Here is a 27,157-nt window from a genome sequence, read left to right as displayed (position 1 = left end):
TTGCAGGGGCAGAGTAGGTTTTAATACCTTTTTTCAAGGCAAAAGTTGTCAACTATGTAAATGCAATACATATATTTTAAAATATGAGTACTAAAGTCATCTACCAATATCAGATTGAGCAAATTCTTGAAGTCTGTCAAACCCAAAATAGAGTAATTTAGACAAAACACTGAATAAAAATATGAGAAAACACACACTTTTAAAAAAATGTCTTGTGTGTTAAAAAGTTACAATGATCTTGGGACTCAGTACATTCAACACCATAATGACTTAGAGTTAAGTGGAAAGTGTTGCGACAGTTTGAAGTTTTGACTTCATTCACAGCATGTTTGTGCCAATTTTAGTTCCATGTCACTTATAAGTATTTTCAAACTGAAAAAATATATAATAAAACAAAATTAAGTTTAATTCTCTTAGTATCAAAAGATTTTTGATATAAAAAATATTTTATAATTCTAAATTTAGCTGGCAATTAAGTAAAATGAGACATGCTACACTTAAGTGACAGTAATTGATCTTTAGCACACCATTAATTTAAAAGTTTACCACAACACAGGTTATATTTCACACAAGTTAAATTTCACATGTATATCGGCAACAAAGCTGAGAAACAAGAATTCAGAGAGGGGTGGATTATTGCTGAATTACTAGCTGCAGTCCATTTCTTGATCATCTACTTCTGGCTCAGGAGGATACAACTCATCCAAAGCCAACTCTGAAACAGAATATCATTTTACAAATAAATGTCAGAACATCATTTTAAACATCAGATTCCTCAGTTAATATATTTAAACATAACCAAAATTAATATGGTTAAGAATACAAATATTCAAGGAAACAAGAATACTCTGCTCTGGAATTCCCCTCTTCCCACTCCAAGAACACCTTTTAAAAGACTGCTATCCTGGCAGAGTTCAGAATGTTTGATCCAGTGAAGCGGGGGAAGGGGAGGAGGAGAGAGAGGAGAGAGAGAGAGGTGTGTGCGCGTGTTGAAACTCAACCTGGAGGCAAGAACCACTCCAAGGAGACCCTTAAATTTAGCTGCGTGTTTCCAATTGTTAGTTACCTGTTGAAAATACTACCTATTTATACAGTATCTACAGTATTTTAGGGCTAATTTTCATAGTTTACAAAATAAAACACAGTTACACCTTCTAAAAGCCATTACCCTGGCAGCAGAGAAACAACAACCAACCAACCAACAACAAAAACACAACTTTAGTTTCTGCCAGGACCTTACCTTCAGAGGCCTTCAAATTTAGAGTTTTTTTGAGGATGGCTCTGACACCAGGCATGGCTTCATCATATTGATGGAGAACTTCCAGGCAATGTTCATGAAACAGTTTATCTTTTTGAGATAGACTATGCAAGAGCAAAACAGTGTCCCGTAAAAACTGAACAATTCGTTCTCTATACGCACTCAAGTTGCTCTCAGATCTTCTAACCTTCACCCATTGTCTATGCAACATTATAATAAGTGCCTTGACTACCTGCAGAAGAAAAAGAGTCATATAGGAGATTTACATATTAGAAAACATTTTGTTTTTCTATTATTTTGTTATGACTTTTACTGGAGTCAGCCATAGAAAGTGTCCAAGTTTCAGGACACAGTCTAGCAGAAAAGAGTCCTGTGGCACCTTATAGACTAACAGATGTATTGGAGCATGAGCTTTCGTGGGTGAATACCCACTTAGTCACCCACGAAAGCTCATGCTCCAATACGTCTGTTAGTCTATAAGGTGCCACAGGACTCTTTGCTGCTTTTACAGATCCAGACTAGTATCAGGAGGGTAGCCGTGTTAGTCTAGCAGAGAAATTCAAGCTTCATATTAGAAAGCATCTTTTAAACACTCCTAAATCACAATGTATGTTGTTACTATAACAATATTAAGTGGAACTTGTCTTCTTTAATATGTTTAATTGAACAGCTCTAGTTACATACCTCGAGGCTGCACTGGCAATCTGTACCAAGTAGTAAAACTGATGGACTGGAGCAGCGCACACACTTAGTCAGGAATCTAACAGTCTAATAAAAAAAACATGCAGATTGCATTACACTGAGAACTAGGATTCTGGAGATTAAGCAAACATGATTATGCTGCAAATAAAATGGGAATGGCATTTCGTTACTAGTTTCAAAGATTCCTGAGTTTTTTATAACTAACGTTGTGTAGATTTTTTTATACAAATCTAATATAAACAGTTTTCCAATGCTACTTTACATTTTGATCCTCCTCCTGACTAGCAAGCAAAACCTCTCCAACACTGCAGAGAAAGGGTGCCTATGTTCGTAAGTAGTGGTAAAATAGAATATATTCTATCTTCACAGCGCACAAAACCCAAACCCCAGCTGCCTTGAAAATTAATGTTAAAGCTACATTGACAGCAGTACAATCAAAAAATAAGTAAGGACATGCTGAAGTTTAAGAACAGGGTTCAAAGTTAACTGTTTTATCTCAAAGAAATGCCAAGAATTTACAATGCTAAAGGAATAAGGGACAGTAGCCTACAGAGCAAGCCATTACTGTACATCAGTACAGCAAGTGCTTCAGCAACAAATCAGAGGCCAGCTTTTCCATATTAGTACTTGTACTATTATGAACAAGTTTGTTTTTCACTTTTCTGTACTGGGAACTGTTTGTCAGGCACAGACTGATTCTATATAACTGCATAATAAAATATAAGGTTACACTCCAATAATCTGAACTCATACCACAGTGAATAACATTCTATAAGAACTTAAACATAATAGAAAAAAAAATCTGTCATTGACACAAACTGAGGAAAAGGCAAGTATTTTCTGAAGCAGTTACAGATCACTATGAAACTCATTTCTCTAGCAGAATAAAGTTCCTGAATGCATACAGCTGTTTTAAAAACTTTCCTACTCACACTAATAGGCCAACAAGAACATGACTGAGTACAGCTGTAAAAATAGTTTCAGCTTAATTAAAAGTTTCAAATAGCTCTGCCTGAAAACAAAAGTTTAGTTTCTTAATACAGGGCAGATAACTTCAATGTCACAACCAAATCAGCTACAAGGCTGATTCTTGGGCAGTACTGGAAACCTCCATTATCAAGAAACAACAAGCAAGCATGTGTGAAAACAAAGTCTTTGTTTACCTCTTGTTCCAGCTGAAGCCAAAGCCTTTCAGATGCAGATTTATCTGGTCTTGAAGTAATATACATGTACAGTGCAAGAAGAAGACAGCTTTCTGAAATAATATTTAACAAATTTCATTAATTCTTCTATTAAGTAGTTTGTTTGTTGATACAAATCTTTTCTCCTGGGCAGGGAGGATAGCCCAGTGGTTTGAGTGCTCCTGGGGACTTGATGCAGGAATTGAACCCACGTCCCAGCCCACCTTTATGATTTTCTGATGGATTAATCTTAACTGGAGGTCTAAGAAGCAGTTCAGAGCATTAGTTAAACCTGCTTCCATTGGTTAGCAGAGAATAACTGGCCTAGTTCCACCCTCCCCCCACAACCCCTCAATTGTGTTTAATTTTTTCTGGGTAATATTTGAAGAAATGAAAGCAGTATGGCTGGGCCTGGGGTAGTGCATGCGTCGGGGTCAACCTAAAGGGAGATGGCGTGTTTAATTTGGATATATTGTCACTCAGTTTCTAGATTGACCAACGGCCAATTTATTGGTAAAATGATACCTTCCTCCCTTTGAACCTTTCTTTTAATATTATAAATCTCCCTTTTCTAAGATAAAAGAAGAACAGGAGTACTTGTGGCACCTTAGAGACTAACAAACTTTTCTAAGATGTGGGTTTTTAAGAGACAGCTTCATTTCGTGTCAAACCAAGGATGTTTGTTATTTGTCTGTTGCGTTTTTAGCTAGTCCATTACGAATTGCTCACCAAGCCAGCAGTTCCATGAATTCTAGTCCAAAGCTAGACTAAAGGGCAGATAAAAATCTACAATTAAAATTGGATTTTTTAACATTTAAAATTAATTTTTTTTATTTATATTAAATGCAAGGGTTTTTTTTAAATGCAATATTAAATTTGAAATTGCCAATCTGCTAACACAAGCTTATTATAATTCTATTACAAGAATTTTAATTAAATATAAATATAAATATAATGTTAAGCAGTACATGTTTGCGGCTGAATTTTAAAGAAGGTCAAGCCACTAAACTGGTGACAGTGATTCCAGGGGCTTAGCCAGTAAGAGTTTGTTGACGTGCTAAATCAGCTTTTGATAGCAGTAGCCTCTTCTGCAGGTGCAGAGAGAATATTTTCTTCATTTCAGTTTATTAAACTAGTTTAGTGCAATGACTAGATCATTCAAAGTTAAGAAATCAACTAGGAGTTGAAAAAGCAGGAAAGCTTGTTTTCCCTCTTCCGATCCATGGATACAAACTACGTGTTTGAGGATGAGATCTACTAGTTCTAATATCTTGAAGGACATGGAGACAAGAAACAATCAATTCAATTCACTAACTACAGATAATTTTTGTTTAATAAAATCAGTTAGTTTTAAATGCAAAACATGCTTTGATAAACATTTTTCTTATGCATTCAGCACATTAAAGATAATTTTAATTAAAAAATGAAAATGTTTTTGCATTTTTAATTGAATTTGAACTTCCATCCAAATAGAGCTTGATCAAAATTGGAAGTAAAGTAGCAGCCATCTTGTAAATAAGAAATGTATCATTCATCAATTTTCCAACATAATAAAAGATGGAAAAATTAAGAATTGAGTAGATTTAAGTTAAGCTACATAATTGCTTAAATAAATGGGTATAGGTATAGTGCAACCTCCTAGTTAGGAAAAAAGCACCTACTTTACCATAAAGGCTACATTTAGTTGCAAATCAGTATGTTTTAATGGTTACCAACCAATGAGAATCAACTTTTCTTTGGGGGAAAAATAAATACATCAATGCAAAACACAATTAAAAATATAGATTTAAACCGAGGTTTCCTGCTTGGTTTTAATCATGATTAAAATCAGTCATTTAAATCAATCCACTCTGATACAGCTACCTTTACTAAGCATTACATAAGAAATACTAGTTCAGTACATTATGCATTAGACCATATATGTCTGTTGTAGTTTTCAATAGTTAATTTATATGGCTTTGGGGAACTGCTATTCAGAATCCCACTATCAAGTAGACTCTTAGAAAAAGACCTTCTACTTGACATTTGTGATGTGTCTAGAGTCCCAAAGCCCCAGAGACCAACAGTGTCATTTAAGGTCAGGTACCAATTAGAGGGAAATTGATTTTTTACTTCTCAGTAGCACTTTTCCATATTAAAAACTTTTAACATCTTGAAAGTAGGCCTGGAAAATAGCCAAGAGAAATCCACATGGTTATTAAAATTTCAGATTGTTGAAAACTAGCATCAGCTGGCAAGTTCTCAGGTAATACTGCATAGTTTGCTTTTCTGAGTTAATAACTGGCGCAAGACTTATGCATAACACCCATAATTCACACCTATAAAAATACTAACATTTTCAACTAAGTTTCATAAATAGGTTGTTTAAGAATGATGATGATTAGTAATTTCTCTCTTACCTGAATGACAACAAAGTTGAGCAGCCAGCTTCTGGTGATGAATAAGCATGGCCAACAGCCGCACAGTCAGATGGACAGCAGACAAAGGGGTCTCAGGACACACACAGCGAAGCAACATCTGGCTAGTTAGCAAGTGCCAAAAACTTTTAAAAGGAAATCAGAGTTAGAAATTGGAAACACGATGACTTTAGGAAGCAAATCATTTTACTCAGGATTTTAAACAATAATGTGGACAGGAGACTCTAGCCCAGTGGTGGGCAACCTGCAGCCCTCGGGCCGCAGGTTGCCCGCCACTGCTCTAGCCAGACAAAACACTGGTCTGCTATGCAGCTATTCCTCAAGTTTGGGAGAAAAGCTATTTGTCAGAAAAAAGAAAAACACTGGAAGTAAATATACTGACTCAGTCAGGTACATTTTCAAAGGGGCCTCTAATCCACCCTCTAAAACTGAACCTGCAGTTATGCATACAATCACTTGCAGGTCAAATGGTCTTTTAGAGGTTTGCTACATTTATTAAGTGGGATTTTGTTCACAAATCACATAGCAAGATGTCCACGTTCTGTACATACTTACCAGTGACTCTGATCATACAATGGAACACGTTTAGGGGCATTATGACTATAACAAAAGCTTGAAATTTTTTCACTTGCCAGTGACAAATGGGATAATTTCCTCCTGGGGCAACAGCAGCTGTGAAGTGTAAGCTTAGCGGAATCAGTTCAGTTTTACTGCTTGTGGGCACCTATCATGTTCATGAGTAATGGAGGCACTGGTGTGATCCTCAGTTGCTATTAGAGGTAGCTGCAGAGAGGAATTTGTGATCCTCTCACGTACATAACACATTTTGCTGTAATCCGTGTGAATCACAGTTTTGAAGAGGAAAATAGGAATTGTTTGGGAATGTAAAACAAAAGGCATGGAATAATTTTTTAACATTCTCGAGCTGTCTTACCTCATTAGTAACTCAACTGTTGAATTCTCAGCTAGTTTCACCAAAACCTTTAGGCTTTGATTCATGATACTGTTGGTCTGGGAACCTGTTGCTGTAGAAGACAAAGCTAACAGCTGAAGCAATTTTTTGAACAAAGAATGTTGGGATTGGTCATTATTAGCAGCATCTTGTGGTTCTACAGATTGGCCTTGTGGTCTGGAATTTTCTTTTTTACCATCAGATTGATGATTGCACACCATGTTCTTCTCCATCTCAGACACACTTTTCACTTCAGAAGATAGTAATATATAAACCACATCCCAGCTGTAATATACCAAGTAATAAAGAACACCTAGAGATGTAATTGTAATCTCTTGCAGAGTAGATCTAAAATCCTCGGTACTTGATATTATACTTGAGTTAGTTCTAGAAGAACTAACTGATTGATTTTCAGGACTGTTTCTTGACTTTGCCGACAACTGCAGAGCTTGACAGTATGCACTGATATGGTATTCCACTAGAGGTAGAAGATGCACTGCACCTGGGATCTTAAAGCGTTTAAGAAGGAATAGTCCCCTCTCACTTTCTGTCAGGTCTCCCTTGGATGATCCTTCATCCATAGCAATCAAGTTCAATCCCGTTATTGCAAGTTTTTGAGCTTCTCTTAAAGCAGCAAGAGAAGAAGGAGTTCCATCCTGAGAATAAGTTGTCCTGATGCTGGATATTCCTGTAGATCCTCTAGTAAAAAACAAAATGAAATAGTTCAATACATGCAATGTACCAAAGACAGCAAAATGACCATGTATATCCTTTGATCCTCTGGCTACTCATGTTCTGTATGTAATATGAAAAATGAATTATGTTAAGATGTCCAATTTCAAAATAAGACAGTTAAGACACTGTTTTATGCACATGTGGGAGAAAGAATGCTCTACTAGAGCACCCTTTCCTACCATGCAAGCAGCATAACTTGACAGTTGACCTTACCTTTAGTCCTCCCAGTAGAATTGCTGCTGGAAGGCCATTTTTTCATTGTCTCAGTCAGCTACATGGTGAATAAATGCAAGTCTGTTTTATTTAAATTGCAAAACAGAAAATAGAATATTCCGAAAGATCCCTTACTACTTTAGGCTTTAAAAAAAAAAAAAAAATCTACTATTACTGTTTTATCACTTGCATCCTTAATCTACTGACAATGGGACTTCGAGACATTTTTTCCCCACTGATTATGTGGGGAATTAGCGGGTACATTTCTTATTTGATATATAATTCTCTCTATTGTACATTTTTTTTAAAGTATGGTAAATGTTCATTAGATAAACTATTTAGCAGGATTGCTGATGAAGCTCAGTAAAATTAAATGGCTGCATTGCTCATTTATTTCCGTCATCTTTGGCAGAGGAACAATTTACATTTAAACTCTATGTAGGTGTCTCCTGGTTTTAGGAGATATGGTAACATATGTAACCAACTAGTCATTTTCATTATTGCACACACACAGTTTTCTTAAAGTGTAAAATACACCTTAGAGAGTCATTTTTTAACTTTTAAATCTACAGTACTTCCTGTCCCAAGTTTGTCCTGACTAGATGATGATGCATACAAGTACTAGGATATTGTCATGCCCTCTCTTCAGAATGATCGGGTGGCGGACAAAGCAATGGATGCTAACATACTATGAAACCTGAAACTCCATACAAGCATTTGCATGGTTTCAGCTGCTGGAGTACTTCAATTGTACAAAAACTGAAGAGCCTTAAAAAAAAATCTCTGCAATAATGAGTGTAACATGGAGACAATTTCTTAAAAGGAAGAGGAGGAAGTTTGGACTATTATACAAATTCATTGCACAAGGACTAAGAAAGCACGCCTGGAAACGTTTTATTTATCGAGGAAGTGGTGACCAGTCAGAAAAAGAATCTGGGATACAAGATAACATGGATTTTTCCCAGGTTTTTGTTTTTTGGCCATAAGGAACAGCACAAATGGAGCATGGATACTAGGCTTGTGCATGAAGAACCCTAGTCTTCCCTCCAGATACACATCATAGCATTAATACGATTGGAGTCATGTGGTTTTCATCCATCCGAGCTATAATCCTCAGCAACCTTTTATGAGCTATATATGCTTAATGCCCTTATCTAATTTTACGTAAACGCACACACAAACCACCACCAGTTACCATTTCAATAGAAGTAAATAAATGAGAGAAGCAACAGCTCATCTGCTACAGTGAATAATTGAAGATAAGCATCACAATGCAATTGTTTAAGAGGCTCTTGCTGCCTGGAACAAATGAGAATGTCATAGTGACGAGCAGGGCCGGCTCTAGGATTTTTGCCGCCCAAAGCAAAAACAATTTTGGCCGCCCCACCCTTATTTAATTACCCCACCCCCGGCCCCGCCTCAACTCCGCCCCTTCCCCAAATCCCCAGCCCTGCCTCCTCCCCCCCAGGCTCTCAAGCCTAGGAGGGAGGGAGGGAGGGAGGGAGAGAAGCGGTGCCCGCGCCGCAGCCACTCGGAGTCTCCCCCCCCTCCCAGGTTTGAGAGCCTGGGAGGGAGGGGGAGTCTCTGAGTGGCTGCGGCGCAGGCGTCGCTTCTCCCCCTCCCTCCCAGGCTCTCAAGTCTGGGAGGGAGGGGGAGCAACGGCGCGCGAAACGGCCGCTCGGGATCTCCCCCTACCTCCCAGGTTTGAGAGCCTGGGAGGGAGGGTGAGTAGCAGCGCGCAAATCAGCTGTTTCGTGCGCCGTGGCAGCAGCAGCGGAGGTGAGCTAGGGCGGCCGGGGCACATTTTTAGGGGGCGGCATTCTGGTGCCGGCCATGCCGCCCCTAAAAATGTGCCACCCCAAGCACCAGCTTGTTTTGCTGGTGCCTAGAGCCGGCCCTGGCGACGAGACTATGTTAGCTTTAGTTACAGGGAAAGTCACCAAGTGATGAAAGGGTTTAAGAAGACATCAAAGCCCAAATTGATTTAGAGGAATCCAGCACGATTTCTGGGAAGAAAGGTCTTGTAATACATAGAAGCCATAAGTGAAGGGCTAAAACACACACAAACAATACAAGAGGCAGAATTATTGTATTGTAGGCAATCTGATGCAATGGAGAGTAAACTGGTCACAGGAAATGTAGTAGGTAAGAACGAACAATGGAGAGGCTTGGGGGAAGCAACAATGGCGGCTCATAGAAATCAGTTGCACAGCTTTTACTTATGTAAATAGTTAGGGCTATGGTATTGAAGACAACTTGGCTTGGAACGCTATATCTGAAAAGAGACAAAGCACTAGTACTTTTAGAGCAAGATATCCAAGATTAAGATACTTTAGAAGCTAAGTACAGGAGAAATTGATTTCTATACAATTAAAAGTCAGAGTGATGAAAAACCAAAAAAGGTGTAAAAAAAAAAAAAATTAAATTTCAAGATATGCACCCAAAATACAACTGGATCTAAAATGATCAGTCCTTTCAGATCCAGAGATAAAATACACATCAAAGAATTACTGTAGATCCTTTAAAGTTGAAAAATGTATAGGTCATTAAGTACTTATATGGCATCTAGTTACAGTATTAACATTTTAGAACTTATATAACTGCTTTGACAGTTGCAGCGCAGAGAAGGCTTAGATAAATTTCCTCCATTATAAGCAATATTGATTAAAAGCATAATTTGATAAGACTTATGGTGACTCAATTTTATATGTACTAAGAGACCTCTGAATAATTACATCAAAGAAAACATTTGCAAGGTACAAAAAACCCCAAATATCAGCAAGATCTAGAGATTGTGAGCAAACATGTTTGGCAAGACACTTAACAAGAATAACACACAGGATTGTTTACCAGAATAATTAAGCATAGGATAAATTATTTTGAGACATCAAGTGAAAAGAGATTGATCTACAAAAAGCAATTAGGCAAACAGAAATGAGCAAAACAATCTCGTAAGCCATGCTGCAAGGCCTATGCACGTAGGTTTTTGTCCCACATTCATATTTAAATAAACCTAAAATGTACTGTAAATGTACTCCCTGTAAAGAGTAAAATTTATCTCTAAAGAGATAAATTATTACCATTATCAGCCTTTTACAGTTAAAAACTTACGTGTTGAAAAAGTTAGGCTGCAAGACAGATCCAGATAGCACTTCAGAGTTACTGCTAAGAAGATGACAGAGTCCTAGTAATGACCCAGGGGCAATAGGCTGTTTCATCAGTGCATTTAGTAAGACAGAACCTGCAAAGATATAGAAGTGTCTTAGGATGTTCTTTTCTATCCATTGGAATGTGAAACTAAAAAACTCTCACTGAAACAAGGAATCTAAACTCCAAACAGACTTCACAGTATTTGTAGTACACCTAACACAAATGTGAATTTAAAATTTATCTAGAATATTTTTTCACCTTAATTAGGGAAACAGATCTCCAAACATGAATTACATTTTTAGGTCAATAGTCATCACCACAGAAACATATCCACAGATTCCCTATCTCATCTCAATTTAGTAAAATGCCTTATCCAAAGGCCTAGTAACACACCTACTCTATCTAGTTACTTATTTGGCCCCCAGGACAGTATCCAAGAGCCAAACTAGGTGTTAACAGATATAATGCCACTCTGACCTCAGAATAAAATAGTGTACTGGTAGCTTCCTACTGTTGAAGGCTTGGAGATGCTGCTATACTCTTACTGCATGTACTTATATTTAAAAACAAACAAAAACTATTCTTTCCTCTCTTCTACATCTTTTTACAGTGAAAAGCAATCATAACATCAATTGATTTAGAGTGAAAGAAAGAAAGAAAGAAAGAAAGAAAGAAAGAAAGAAAGAAAGAAAGAGGTGGCCATATAATTACACCACAGAAATTTTTCAACCCATCTCTTTCCACTGGTGCCAAAGTAAATATTTTTTTGAGAAAGGTTATAGCAATATAGGATAACAATATCTTCCTACAAGTTCTAGATTAAGATCCTGGTCCTAATAATGAAAGCATTATTCCATCACCACCTTCCTGAACAATAATATTGTACTTTGTATACTACATAATAATGTTGCTTAATAGAAGTATACCCAGTGGTCCTTTGACAACTTCTGGCTCTGGTGCCACCTAATTTCTGAATTAAGAAGATGGAGTTACCTTGGGTGTTTTGTCTTTGAACAAAACTGTAAGACACATTTCTCTCCATCAGTTCTTCCTTCACAAGTTCGATTTCAGGACAGGGGATCTTACTGTCTGAAACAAAAAGGGTACAGTGATGCAAGTAGTAAAACCAGCTCCTTATACATTTGTAACTGTATTTAATCGGCATGCATATTCAATCAGATAACAGTTGTGATATAGCTAGTAAGTATGGAGAAAAAAGTGTGATTATGGATTACGTTACTTTGCCTTAACTCAGTTATTTCAAACAAAGTCTCAAGAGTTAATGCTGATGTGGCAACCTTAATTGATCCCTCTGCATTAGACAGTGAGAAAGTCAACAGAAAAAGTGTACCTTTGCTCTACAGCAGTGGTTCCCAAACTTTAACAACCTATGAATCCCTTTCACTAAAAGGTCAAGTTTTGCAAACCCCCTTTCTTAAAAATGAATATTTCCAGGGATTTTCTTCTTTACCTGAGTATAAATTATAAAAGCAGTGATCTTGGAAATATAGAATTTGTTTTTGTGACATGCTTATTACACACTATTATTAATTATTATTTATCATTACAGTATTTTTATTACGTTATGAAAATGGCAACACTCTTCCAAGATCTCACTTTCATAGCGTGTATCACTTTGAATAAGCCTGTTATAAGACAAGGCTCCTATGTTTCATCAAGGAATATCAGATGTGAAACAGCATGAAGGTATTTAAGTAGCCAACTCAAAGAGTTCCTCCTACACAAGCATTCAGGTCTTGAGCAGTCTAGGCAAACAACTCATGTTACAACAAAGCTTAAACTTGTCCTTCATAGTAATTTTAAAAACAATACTAGCTGCCTATTTAATTTTAAAAACAGCAAAAAAATATCCACCTCCCTTTTCATTTCTTATAAGGAGTCTTGAAGTTTAAATCTCCTCAGTGTGATAGATAGATTTGCTTTGATCTGCTTAGCTCTTGGAAGTCTAGGGGCTCCAGGCTGCTGGCCCCGTACTGCCCAGGGTCCCTAGGAACAGCTCTGTCCACCATAAGGTAATTTTCCCCCCCCGAGAACCCCCTGTAACATTTTGCGAACCCGCAGGGGTTCACAAACCCCAGTTTGGAAACCACTGCTCTACAGTTTAATCATAGGCCAGTTCAACATTACCATTCCACAGTGATTTTTTTTTTTAAATTAGTTAATCAACATTAGTTGTCAAGGAATGAGGATATAAGTGAACTTAGATTTTCAGAGTGACCATGCAGTCCTCAACAATACTTAACATTTTTATAGTTCTTTCCACTTGAGGATGTCAAAGTGCTTTACTATATAATCAATGACACCCCTGGAACTCCTTGCCCAAAGTTACAATTAAGAACAAAACCTTAGCTAGATTAAAAAAAAAAGATAGCCATTTATATAGATAACAATATTGAATGTTGTAACAGTAATGGCTAAAAATCCAGTGTTTTGAAATGGATGTGTAAGTATTTATACTTCACAGCTATTGCGAGGTTTCTTGCACTTTTCTTCTAAAGCAGCCGGTATTGCCCTTTGTTTGCAACAGGATACTAGACTAGATGGACAACTGCTCTGATTCAGCTTAGTTGTTCCTATAAAGGTTAGTTGATCGTTTGGCCACTTGCAGATCTGAGCAGATGTCTGAGCTTTATTGTTTCCTAGCATTAATCTGTGACTCTGCCACATGTGCATTACTTCACTTTACATCACTGTATTTAGTTGTTTTCCCAGCTTCAAATTGTCTTTTAAAGTATTCTTTACTTATCCACATCATTTTTAAAATATTTATTTTTGAGAGATAGATGAACTATTACACCCTTTTGGCAGACTTTTGCAATATTACCAACCTTCTAGAAGAGATGGAATTTTAATTGCTGTTTGGGTGTATGGACCTGATCCTGGACCCCTTACTCTCACAAAGAATCTAATGAGTAATTCCATTTACTTCGTTGAGAGAATCTTGCAGAGTCAGATCTCTCAAAGTAGGGTTCTCCAATAGTCATGTACTCTTCCAGTGTCCAGCAACTGAAACAATTTTATTAATGGTATTTAATCCCCAAATCCATTCAAAAGTAATAACTGTGCAAACAGTCTTCCAAATCCTTCATTACGAGTAAACACATAGAATACGTACATCCCTTCCTTTTTGAAGGGAAAGAAATATTAGGCTATTAAATGACAAGAGGTACTAATCCAAAAATCCAGAAAGAGATGTTAAAATAAGGTAATTATTCAAGAGGAAAGAACTTGTTTTTTTGGCAAGAAACAGAAAATGTGTGGGGTTTTTTAAAAAAAGGCTAAAAACTACTAAGACAGCACAGAAAGTTTTTATGCAACGTGTACATTTAAATCCATGCCTTTCAATATAAAACTCCCACTAGTGCTGAAAGAAATTTCATAGTTGACTGAGAGCAATATACATGCTCCTGAGACTGTACATGAGGGCTAAAACAAATTTCAGCCAGAGGGAGTTAATACAACTAGCTGCAAAGGAGAAGAGAATTTCTGAATGGAAAGCCAGAGTATGTTACTATGGTAAGTGAAGAAAGGCCATACAAACTGTTCAGACATACAGTACAAGATGAATACAAGCAACAGTGAAACCCAAAGCTTTACATCTAACTACTTTTTGGATGCTATAAAAACAGTGCCTTACCCTCCTTGTTCAAAGAAGTCTCAGAAGACAAATTTGCTGCAGAACAGGATACTTTAAGGGACATGTCAGCGCTGAAAGTCTCTTTTGTAGGGAAAGATCTTTTTCCAGTCTGAAGAGAACATGCTTCCAATTTTACAATTCTGGAGGGACTCTTCCTAGGGCTAAAAGATTAAATCAAATGCTTGGATAAAGTACTACTTGTGTTGTGCTAATTTCTGAATGTTACGAAGAAGAAGTATCACACTTTTTTTTTTAAATACACATCAATTTCCATTAATTCTGATGTGCCAAAGGTATTGCATTATGTACTAATTTACTCAAAGACAAATTGCACATTTTGAAGTGTTTGCTAACTGTCTGTGAAATCAAAACAAATTATTTCACAAAATACAAGAACATACTATATTTCCACCTGTATTTACAGTATTGTTAGTGTATGTTATTTACACTTGAATTACTTAACTAGCTAGGGCATGATCCAGCTCAAAATACATATAGCTTTTGGAGCAATGCAAGATGCAGAGGCTGGCTGAAAAAGTCAAACTTATTTTATTGGGGAAGAGGTCAGCTTATCACAGGTCAACAGAAAAAAAAAAGCTGTTATGACAGGCACAGTGGAAGAGTTCACAGTAGAGCATCTCTGTCTTCTGTGCTCTACAACTTCCTGTTATGGATCCACTGTCTCACCAGTTATGGCTGTAAAGGCATGTAGTATACTACAAGATTAAGGTGCCACAAGTACTCCTGTTCTTCTTTTTACAAGATTAAAGTTAAAATAACCCCCCTCAAGCAGCTCCAAGAGGTAAAACGTGGGTCCTGGTCCAGCTCTCAATTTAAAAGCCAAACAAGGCACAGGGAACTTTAAAATCCCATCGTACAAGTATCTGGGACTGGTGGGGGCCAGAGCAAAAAAAAAGACACATCCTCCTAGGCTAATGGAGGACAAAGGAACCATGTTAGGTGAACTTCTGCAACATAGAATCATAGGACTGGAAGGGACCTTGAGAGATCATCTATTCCAGTCCCCTGAACTCATGGCAGGACTAAGTATTATCTAGACCAGGGGTCCCCAACGCGGTGCCCGCGGGCGGCATGGCACCTGCTCGGGTGTCTAAGTGCGCCCGCGTACTGGCTGGTGGATGAGCATCCGCCGAAATGCCGCCGAGAAGAAGCATCATCCAGACGCGTTGCTGCCGAAATGTCGCCGATTTTCGACGGCAACGCCTCTTGATGACGCTGCTTGTCGGCGGTGGCGACGCCGATTGACGTTGCCACTTGTCGGCGGCATTTCAGCGGATGCTCGTCCGTCGCCACGGTCCTCCGTGGCTCATCATCTGGCACTTGCCAGACGAAGAAGGTTGGGGACCACTGATCTAGACCATTTCTGCTCTTAAAAATCTCCAATGGTGGAGATTCCACAACCTCCCTAGGCAATTTATTCCAGTGCTTAACCACCCCGACAGGAAGTTTTTCCTAATGTCCAACCTAAACCTCCCTTGCTGCAATTTAAGCACATCTTGTCCTATCCTCAGAGGTTAAGAAGAACAATTTTTCTCCCTCCCCCTTGTAACAACCTTTTATGTACTTGAAAACTGTTATTAAGTCCCCTCTTAGTCTTCTCTTCTCCAGACTAAACAAACCCAATTTTTTCAATCTTTCCTCATAGGTCATGTTTTCTAGATCTTTAATGATTACAGATATCAGTGCATGCACTATGCTAAGAGTTTGAACCCAAAACATTAAAGAAATTTTTCATGTGTTAAGTAAAAAAAAGAGTTCTCTGATCTTATGAAAGACCCTGGAGAACTGAACAGTTTTTAATCTGAGTAATAAATATTCTAGGGCTGTATCAAAACTATGCTTTGAATAAACCTGAAACACAAATCTCAATAAATCTAACACTTCAAAATTCACAGTAAAGGACACATTTTAGCTAGAAGCAACTTTACAATGAAGAGAGACTAAATCAGAGGTTTACACTTCAGTCTTTAGCTTTGTTATTTTATACCCTGAGAAACTAATTTTCACACACTTTATTTGTTCATGTGATGTTTGTGCTGCATTTGACAAAAGAATGCTAGTGCACTGCAATTTTCCAACAACCTTTGCTCTTTGCATTTGTATATGAAAAGAGACATGGTCAGATTCTCTCCCAGCAAAAGTCCACCGACACCAATTGAGTTACGCCAGTAGAGAAGTTGGTCTGCAATGTTTAATGAAACTCCATACGTGAAATAATTCACATTTGAATTTTCTGTCTTTCAAAACTATTTGGTACCTGGCGTTTGTAACTGACGGAGTAACAGGCTTAGTTCTTTCACAGTTCTGAAGTTTTGCTCTCAATTCATTCATTTCAGCATCTTTAAACTGCAACTCTGACTGCAAGGACTGTAACTGAAAAAGGAATGCGAGTAATTTTGCATTAAACACTATATAAATTGAAAGAGTAACAAAACACAGAATCATAGAAATAGAGAGCTGGCAGGAACCACAACAGGTCATCTAGTCCATTCCATCCCCTGCTTCCCTCCTACCAAGTGGTGTGGCAGAATTAAGTATACTTAAACCATCCTGACAGTGTTTGACTAATGTATCCTTTAAAACCTTCAATGATTGGGATGGTATAGCATAAGATTGTTGACCTTTGATGCATGACTTGAGCTCAGATCAAGAATAATCATTTCTATCTTAGAAAGAGTTAAGATGTTTGCTAAATTAATGCAAATGAAACTAATGCTATAATGCAGACAGGAATAAACAAAGAAACAAACATTTTGCAGTGAGTCAGATTCCTAGTATTTAGCTTGTGGCCTACTGGCAGTAATAATTAGCATAAGGCCACATTAGGCCTAATACAAGTTAGCATTAGTAAGTAACCTTGGTCATAAGATTTAACAATATATATATTTTATAGTTTGTTGTCTAGACAATTAAGGTTTATTTAGCCACACTTCCTTAACAGGACTGCATACAGAACATTCTATCGGTGCAAATGCTTACAACAGTTGTCCCAAAAATGAATAGCAGGAATGGCAAATACAAACAAAAAGACAAGATAATCAAATATGGTCTTGGAAATAGGTGGATCTAAGGAATACGTGGCTAAAAAGGGAATCATACCCAGCCCTCAGCAGGATCTTGGGATAACACATTGGTGACCACCTTAACGCTAAATCTCATTTTAAGGGGAACCCACAGATTTGCGGATTCATGAGTATACATGATGTGAATTCTGCTGTCATTCTTGTTTTTCTAGTTCTGTGATTTTGCTTATCTTGATCATGCTATTAATAAAACTAATGTCTCTATGTGTGCATCTCACCAATCTTCTTAATCTATAAGCAGTCACCAAGGAGCAAACCTATTAAAATGACAAGTGCATTCTGTACCTCCAAATTAATCATAAAGTTTCAAGTGCTACTGAGAAGCTTTAAGATAACCTTCGCTTTCAAGTCAGTGTCAAAAGAAAAGGGCTTCGCTGTGGAGATACTTGTTTATGCTAATAATTTACCTTTTGCTCAGCTACCACCAACCTTCTCACACCTACATATAGATTACCATATTACTATACCAAAACTACAATTATTAACTCAATCCAACCTAAGCCAAACACTCAGTTCACTTGTATGCTATCCCAGCTGAGAATCAGATACCATACAACACAACCAAACATTGGTACAATAAGGCAAACTCATCATGATGGTTATAGCAGTTAGTTGCTACTCAAGGGAGGATTGCACTAAAGGACCTGAGTAGTGGAGTAAGCAGCAGCAACCTTTCACAGTGCTTTGGGGGAAAACTGAAGATACCGGAAGTTGGAGTTTGGCTGTAAAAACAGAGATACAATGGTTTTCAGTTATGGGGCTGTAATTCTAGTTTGAATGTTCCAGGTTCTTTCAAAAGCCACCTGTGCAACACTCCTATAATTTGTTAGAAGAACATCACCACTATCCCCTATGAGGAAATTATACCATAATTTGGTAGCCTGTTTTTTCCTATATGTAACTTTGCTGGATAAAAAATTAGAGGAAAGTTTGCTTTAAGTGCTCTTCTCTTGATTAGGTAATGATTGTGACTTAAGCAAAATAGTAATCAATTGAGCTTTTCCACATAAGGAGTTAGACAGCTGTCACAGGAAAAAAAAAAAAAAAAAAACCCCACACACACGCTACCTTTTTGGAGAACTCCTTTTCTTTTTCACTTAGTGTCTGATCTTTTTCCTTTTCCAGTAGCATGTATGATCTTCTCTGTTCCTCCAAAGTGCATTCCATCTGCAGCATTGAGTCCCGCAAAATTTTAATTTCTCCATTTTTAACAAGGATTTCATCCTGTATTTCTTTCAGCTGTAAGCAGAGCATACCTTTAAGAAGTGTGGATTTATACCACTGATATTATGGATTCAATCCACCCAAAACCAACAGAAATCACAATTTGGCCTAGAGTTGTTCTCCTGAAGAGTAAACTGATTTGTTTTTTAAGCAGACTGGCCTTCTGCAGATCCAGGTATCATAAGCAAGGTGATTAAAGATACCTTAAACTGGACTTAATCCAAAGGTCACAACTAAAACCACCACCAAAAATTGCTATAATAAACAGTACACCAGCAGATTAAAAAAAAAAGAAAGAGGCAATTAACCTTTTGCTTAACTTCTTCATGTTGTGTTTGCAGTACTTCAAATCCAAATGTGTCTTTAATTCGAATATCTTCAGTGCCATTTCCTGGTGAAAAGAGAGAATTCTGATACCAACTCCACTTTAAAGTATGTAACAAGTTATTATTGATAACATTTCAACATCTCACCACATATATTCTAGTATCAGGGGGTAGCCGTGTTAGTCTGTATTTACAAAAACAATAAGGAGTCTGGTGGCACCTTAAAGACTAACAGATTCTCCACTTGTGAAGTAACTCCCTGCTCTCCATGTGTCAGGATATAATGCCTGCATCTGTAACTTTCACTCTATGCATCTGAAGAAGTGAGGTTTTTACCCATGAAAGCTTATGCCCAAATAAATCTGTTAGTCTTTAGGGTGCCACCAGACTCCTTGTTGTTTTCACATATATTCTAGTTTCTAAGGATTATATTTTTATTGGTAAATGTCAGTAAATGTCCATTTCACTGTTTACTTGCAAACCAATGAAAAAATATTTCTGTCAATCAAAATTTACAGACCGGGAAAATGAGAAAAATGTTGTTTGGAAACTCAGTTTGATTTAAGCATATTTTCTTTGTATAGTTTGAAATGTGATGTTGACAATTTGTGTTTTAACAGTTATAAAGCTTTAACTTTTTGAAGATCAACATCTACTGTCATTAAATAATTGTCTGACCTCACCCCCAGTTTCCCACAACTGTGACAATTTAAATTGATTAAAATTGAAAAAATGCTTTCAAATAATCTGTCATCCACTGAAAATTATAAAACAAATTCTGCCAAGCCTATATATACACACACAGTATTTTGGCACCAAGTCAGGAAATTGATACTTCTATTTCCACAATAACTTTACTATAATGAATCCATTAGGATTTCTTTACTCAAAAAACAAAAACAAAAACCCAGCCAAACAATTTGTAATGAGGGTGGATAAAATCAACTTTGTAACAATTTAAGATTTTTATTTTGTCATTTAAATTATAAGTGTTTCTTTAAAAAAAGTAAGCCTATTTAAAATAAAATCTGAATTTAAATACAGAATATTTTAAGGCCTAAACTTACTATAATCTCAAAACATTTAAATAAAATCACTGAATCCAGAAGCCTCTATCAAATATTTGAGTCCAAGTGTGCTTTTTTCTACATAAAGAAAAAAAATCAGGGGGAAAAACGTCAAGTTTTCAAGGTCAAGCTTTATAAATATGGCACAACAGGTTATGTAGTATATTAAGGACTTGTTTGGTTTAATAAGAATTAAATGTATGTGTTTTGTGTGTGTTTAATTAAATTCCATTTACCATCCTAATGCAGCTTGACAAATCATGAGCACAAAGTTAATTATCTGCTAAATAAGCAATGTATCATTCATTTTCTAACATACTAAAATGTACAATTAATAAAGAAGAATCTGAAAATATTAAGGTATATCACTGCTTAAAATAATGTATATTATAGTGTACTCTCCTAGGTAGCAAAAAGATGTATCAAATCTAGGGTAAAGGCTCTACTACTTAGTTGTAAATCAACATGTTTTAATGGTTATATCAACCAATAAGAATGCACCTTTCTTTAGAAAATAACTAAAGTACAAATGGAAAAGTTGATTAAAATCAGTTATTTAAATTGAGGTTTTCCACTTGGAGATTTAAATCAATCCACCCTATTTGCAGTACCTTAGACTACTGAAATAATTGGCCACAGGTTGATTCTCCACCACCAAGAACTTTTAAATCAAAATTGCATATTTTTCTAAAAGATATGCTGTAGAAATTATTTTGGGAAGTTCTATGGTTTGTTTTATACAAGAGGTCAGACTAGATCAGGGATGGGCAAACTACGGCCCGCCGGCCGGATCCGGCCCGCCGGCCATTTTAATCCGGCCCTCAACCTCCCCAGACCCCGCTCCTCTGTCGGCTTGCCCCGCTCCAGCGCTCAAGCCGGGAGCAGGATCAGGGGCTGCTCCACGCGGCTCTGGAAAGCAACGGCATGGCCCCCCTCTGGCTCCTAGGCGTTGGGGCAGTCAGGGGAATCTGCTCTGCACACTGCCCCCACCCCAAGAGTCGCCCCCACAGCTCTCATTGTCTGAGAACCACGGCCAATGGGAGCTGCATGGGAAGTGCCTGCGGACAGGGCAGCGCACAGCAGAGCCACCTACCCACACATCCGCATAGGAGCCGGAGGTGGGCCATGCCACTGCTTCCAGGAGCCACTTGAGGTAATCACCAGCTGAAGCCTGCATCCCTGAGCCGCCCCCCCCAGACCCCAACCCCTGCCACAGCCTTGATCCCCCTCCCGCCCTCCAAACCCCTTGGTCCCAGCTCAGAGCACCCTCCTGAACCCCAAACCCCTCATCTACAGCCCCACCCCAGAGCCTGCACCCCAGCCTGGAGCCCCCTCCTGCACCCCGACCTCCTCATTTCTGGCCCCACCCCAGAGCCCGTGCCCCTAGCCAGAGCCCTCACCCTCTCCCATACCCCAACCCCCATTTTGTGAGCATTCATGGCCCGCCATACTATTTCTATACCCAGATGTGGCTCTCGGGCCAAAAAGTTTGTCCACCCCGGACTAGATGATCACAATGGTCACTTATGGCCTTGGAAACTAGGAAATTAGAAGAATTTAAACATCTAGTTTACTTTTGATATTTATCTTGATTGTTTACTTTTTGAATTCGTCCTCAATGAAAGTTGACTAAAAACAAACAAAAAAAGATTCTATTTTTCTTTTATGTTCCTATCCACTTTGACTTGTTTGGGTTATAAATATTACTGGATTTCTAATTTATGCAATCACTTCTATTGGTCTTAAGTTAGTAGAAGATTCTTTTCTCCTACCCCATTCTCACACATGCCACTTAGATTTTAAGCCAAATTTAACAGAAAGTGTCCTTTAAGCGTACACGTTGTTATCACAGATAAGCAATGAGCTCAGAACACCAGGTATTCTCCAGTGCCCACCCATCAAATCTTAAACTGACATAAACCTGGGCTCTGAACTTGTGACTGGCTCCACGGACCAGCACAGAATTTTGCCCACAAAACAGAAGCTTCAGGGTTAAGGATCAATTTAGCTTTTATAAATTCAGACACTGACCAGTTAAGGCTAAATTCCTAACAATTAAAAAAAAAAATCTCTTTTCCATTACAGCTTACTCAACTGGCAGACACTCATACTTGAGATATTTTTCTTTTGGTTGTAAGGTGCTATGTAAACTATGCATATAGCACCAATGAAACACAGCCACATTCAGCATACAGCATACAACATACAACATACAGCTTTCGGGGGAGTGGGGGGGTGGGGGAATTGGGAAGAGAGGGAGCATTTTGGCCAGGGCACGGGCAAACTTCTACTTACACAAATGCTACAGGACCTTTCACATACTGGCCGAAGAGTCAGGAACATGGATATTCCTGTCTTATCTGAAAGACTCCATATACAATCAAGTCGCATAAAATTTAATTTACGTACTCCAAAAGGATGTAAAGCTGATTTAAACTGTGCTAGGATTTAAAAAGTGATGTTTCAGGGAAGTGAGGTATTTCATAACCAGTGCTTAGACCACTAGTAGATTCTCATTAAATTACAAATGTTATAAACAGTAGTGCAAATAACAATTGAGGTTAGTTTTGGCCAGAAAAAGTTATTGATCAACGTTTACAATGAGTAGAAGATCCTATCCATTCAGAGGATTCAAGTTTGTTGCATGATATTTATGAACAGGTCACCGTCCCTTCTTTCCCAAAAGGGAATTTAAAAATCACTTGTGGGTATGACAGATACACCTCTACCTCGATATAACGCTGTCCTCAGGAGCCAAAAAATCTTACCGCGTTATAGGTGAAACTGCGTTCTATCAAACTTGCTTTGATCCACCGGAGTGCGCAGGCCCCCCCCGGAGCACTGCTTTACTGTGTTATACCCGAATTCGTGTTATATCAGGTCGCATTATATCAGGGTAGAGGTGTATTACACAATCACATGTGTAACCTAGTGATTAGAACTGAAGTCTGGGAACCCAGGTCTCCTGCTTTCTAATTCCATTTCTGCCTCTCATTTGCTGCTTGTCCTTCAGCAAGCTACTTCACCTTATTGTACCTCAGTTTAACTGTCTGTAATGGGTACAGTAGAACTTGGTTCAGAGCCATTATGTGACTGAGTTAAAGCTTGCTAAATTGGCTTACTTTCCTTAGATAAAGCGTTGCACACACACACAAAACAGTGCTACATATCAAAGTGTGATCTTTCCAAATGATCACACTTCTTTGGAGCACAGCTTCTGGGTACTTCTTACTTAATGCTATTTTATCACATGCAGTCATACTATTTGCCAAGCTCTATAGCTAGTTCTTTAAGACATGTCATTAGATGTACATACCAACTCTGAAATGTTGACAGTTAAGTTATCCAGGAACTAAGATTCCCCTGACGATTAGAACAATTTCCCCCACTAATTCTGGTAACTCAAGATAGCTTCAAGAACCTAAATGAACATTTCAGCAACAGTGAAATTTACTTTGGAGCTGAGATTAAAGAATCTACTCAAAAGATAATTACTTTAGACATTTTTCTAGTCAGAACAAGTTCAGCATGTCAGTCCCCTGATCTGAAAAATAAGGAGACACCAAAGCAATCACATCCCTAATTATACTCCCATATTCCAAGACTACATTTACCGAATTGCTCTTTCATATTTCTTTCTGCACTAGAGGCAACACTCCGTTGTTCAATATTTAAAGACTTTTGATTGGTGTTGTTTGGGGTTAAGGATGGTCTGGCATTCTGTTCAGGTTTCTGGACGTGTGTTGTTCTAGAAAGAGTATTTGAGTCTAGAACTTGTGATAAAGCCTGTGAAGCAATTATATCTATTTCTTCCAAGTCATCAGCTGTGAAGTCATCATGGTCTCCAAAAGAATCTTCTGTTTGCTTGGACTTTGACTCAAAGCTTTTGTAACGCTTGTTTGGGGGGAAGCCATCGCCGTGGTTCCCAATACATCCTCGACTAGTGGATTCTGGATAAACAGAAGATGAAGCCATAATCTGTGCCTGATCCACATCATATAATATGGAGCTATTTCTCTTCTTATTCCCAAATAATGAGTTCACTGACATTCTGTATAAATATTTACCCTGTGAAACAAAACAAAACATTTTAATGCTCAAAGGACCTTTTTCCAAATTAAATTTATTCCACAAAATACAAACAATTGAATTTATGAAGAAACAAGTGTGCTACCACACAGTGATCTGGGTTCAAGAGTCTCCAGCACAGTCCTTCACTAACTGACTGGAAAAGATGAAGTGATGTTGCAAACTCCAGAGTTTCCCATCCATTTGGAAAGGGATTTTGGATCATTTAATGTAGAGCAACATAGAAACGTAAGCTTTTCATGCCATCAGAAATGAACAAAAGAAACAATTGTAGTTTTGTTTACATCCATAAGAAAAATGTCATTCTACAGATTATTATTTAACACCATGGAAATTTAACTATAGGACTCCAAGAGGAGCCAATCCATGAATCAGAAAGGCCAAACACACTTTCAAAAACTGCTCTGGAGGAGGCGAGAAAAAGGAGGAGACATGCCCCTGTTCATGCCCTTGAAATTCTGTACTTCATGTTTTCCAAGAGCAAGACACAACATGGTCTTATTTTTAGGGTCTCTGTATAAGTTAAACAAGAACATAAAACTGTCACAGTAAGCTTAAAAACAGCAACATAGTTTTTGAAGTTGCATTAGATTCTAGAGCAATCTTGTGTCAAAACTAGCTGATACATAGGATCAGCTAACAATCTGAACAAAAGAGTGCCTTATAACATCGTTACAGTTTTAATTCCCCCCAATTAGAAAAGCAGCTTTCTGACATATGCATAGTAAAACACTATCTGTATATTACTCTGATAAAGTTTAGAACACACTAAAGATGTTTAGTTTCTTGATAGTTGTCCCCTTGGCATCAAAGTACCCATATATGACATACATCGAGTGGTACAGACTTCTGCCAGTCCTGCCAAGATCTGTTTTAGAAAGCAACATTTAACTCTAAGGCCTGATTTACAGTAGGAAAATAGGTCGGTATAACTATGTCGCTCAGAGGTGTGAAAAAATCCATAATCCTGAGTTACTCGGTTCAACCAACCTAACCCGTGGTGTAGACAGCACTAGGTCAAGGGATTAATTTTCCCGTCAACCTAGTTAGCACCTCTCAAGGAGGCCGGTTGATGCAAATAGTGTCTTCACTGAAACACTACAGCATTTTAACTGTAGACAAGCCATAATCATCACATATTCTTTAAAAGGTTTGTAAAAGTTGGGGGCCTAAGTCATTCTCCAGTGTCTCATTAAATAAAGAAGTACAAAATTAGTCTGAGTATCAAAATATTTCTATAAAAACTATAAAATTGGGTTTCCTAAAGGAAATGCTAGAAACCTCATTCTGTTTGGGATATTCAAAAGTACCCCTCCACCCAAAAAAAACCCCCACAAACCCACCACTATAGACAGGAGTATTTTTAAGTAGATAACCTAAAAGGTCTTTAACATCTCTGAGTTGAAAATAAAGTACTACTCAGATAATAAAGATATATAATTAAACTGTCTTTGACATAAGTTTTGCTTTGATACTTTCTTGATTGCTTTTACATTAACACAAGTCAGATCATATCAAGATTATGTTATGCTCTCTAATGCAGGGCAGTAAAGGTGCATTACTCAATTCCGTTACATTACACAGAAAAGTAATTCAGGAAGAAATTAAGACGACACCTGCCGCCATAAACAATATATTTCTAACCACAATCACTGGTTTTGAATTAACTCCGATTATCTCCAGCCGGAGTCCGCTCTGATGCCATGAGACAAACCAAACAGAAACACTCCTGCAGCTCTGACGGATGCCAAAACAAGCTAACTGGGGAAGCAAAAGCCAGGCTGGGCGCTGGGGTCCGTCTGTCCATATTCAAGGATCAGATCCGCTAGGACCACGCCGGGCTCTTGTCCTACAGCTCCTCCTTGGACACGCTAGCGGGATGGGGACCCTCACGAACAGCGAGCAGAGCAGAGCGTAGCTTGCACGGTGTCCCGATGTACCTGTGCGCACAGCCCCGCCCCTCGCACCCCCTGGCCCGGAGGTTTGTGGCTCCCACCCCCGGACAGTCTCGGGAGCAAGAGCTGCGAGCACAGTTCCCCCAGCGGGGGTCTAACGCTGTCCGATCCCAGCTGCCCGCACTGCCTCCCCAACCGGGTCCGTTACCGCGCGAGCTTCCGCTTCGTCGCCGCTCACACAAGGGCTAGGAACGAAGCTCCGCCTCATCGCTGTTGTCCCGGCATCGCGGCCTTCCCGAAAGGGTGCGCGCCCCCACCACCTGCCTTCCCACCCTCTCTGGCCCCGCCAGCCAGCGCAGCCAATCGGCGGCGAGCAGTTATTCCCACTACCCAATCAGAGCACGGCCGGCTAGCATAACTCGCTACGGCAACTCTGGAGGATCAGATAGAGAGGGGCGTAGAGCTGCTGGATATAAGAGTCTCAGCGATTGGCCAGCTCTGTAAATTTGTCAGTGGTTGCTCACGCGCCCGCGTGCGGGATAAGGCCTAGAACAGCAGGCCCTATTTCCTGCCTCAACGTCCCGTTGTTTCTACGCGCTAGTCCGCATCCCTGAAGCGACCGGTACCAGCTGCGGTACCTGGAGGCTCCTTCGTGGGAGAATGACATGGATAAAATGTGGGGATAAAGAACAAAGCCACCCACCTCCGGAACAGTGTGGCCCCTGACAGAGCGTAGCCTGTTAACCTCACAGCCTTACCCGGTGACATCACAGCATATGTAGGATTACCATATTTCAGCAAGCGAAAAAGAGGACGGGAGGAGCCCTGCCCTAGCCCTACACCCGTCCTGCCCTAGCCCCACCCCTGCCCCTTCCACTTCCCCCTCTCAGAACCCCCAACCCTCCCCCTGCTCCTTGTCCCCTGACTGCCCCCTCCTGGGACCCCTGCCCCTAACTGCCCCCCAGGACTCCACCCCCTACCTAAGCCTCCCTGCCTCTTGTCCCCTGACTGCCCCCTCCTGAGACCCCCCCCATCCTAACTGGGCCCCCAGGACCCTACCTGTACCCTGACTGCCCAAAACCTTATCCACTCCCCCCAGAAAGCCCCCCCCAAACTCCCGACCCCCCCCCCCCCCTCCCGTCTCTTGACTGCCCCATCCAAAACCTCCCTGCCCTTTCTCCAAACC

General features: G+C 39.0%; 1 protein-coding gene across 6 annotated transcripts; it reads right to left on the bottom strand.

Moving 5' to 3' along the window:
- Positions 1-26,692, bottom strand: ATRIP (ATR interacting protein). Of its 6 annotated transcripts, none has more exons than XR_010589110.1 (15): positions 26,210-26,361; positions 23,602-24,055; positions 18,903-18,985; positions 18,439-18,609; positions 16,545-16,660; positions 14,267-14,427; positions 11,602-11,697; positions 10,570-10,699; positions 6,493-7,209; positions 5,541-5,683; positions 3,871-3,908; positions 3,124-3,215; positions 1,943-2,026; positions 1,241-1,490; positions 1-715 (listed from the first exon to the last, which is right to left on the bottom strand). XR_010589110.1 is itself a non-coding variant. In XM_024099967.3 (14 exons), exons 2-14 carry the CDS (start codon positions 24,035-24,037, stop codon positions 648-650), a joined length of 2,547 nt encoding a protein of 848 aa, XP_023955735.2. In that variant the 5' UTR covers positions 24,038-24,055; positions 26,675-26,692; the 3' UTR covers positions 1-647. The 6 variants fall into 6 exon arrangements, 4 of the variants coding, with proteins under 4 accessions (XP_023955735.2, XP_008177423.2, XP_005309391.2 ...); XR_010589109.1 differs by having other exon boundaries at positions 26,180-26,336; XM_024099967.3 differs by lacking the exons at positions 3,871-3,908; positions 26,210-26,361 and adding an exon at positions 26,675-26,692.
- Positions 26,693-27,157: the final 465 nt, after the last annotated feature.

Source organism: Chrysemys picta, chromosome 7 (genome assembly GCF_011386835.1).
Source record: "Chrysemys picta bellii isolate R12L10 chromosome 7, ASM1138683v2, whole genome shotgun sequence".
Taxonomy (NCBI): domain Eukaryota; kingdom Metazoa; phylum Chordata; order Testudines; family Emydidae; genus Chrysemys; species Chrysemys picta.
This window is presented reverse-complemented; position numbering and strand designations above follow the sequence as displayed.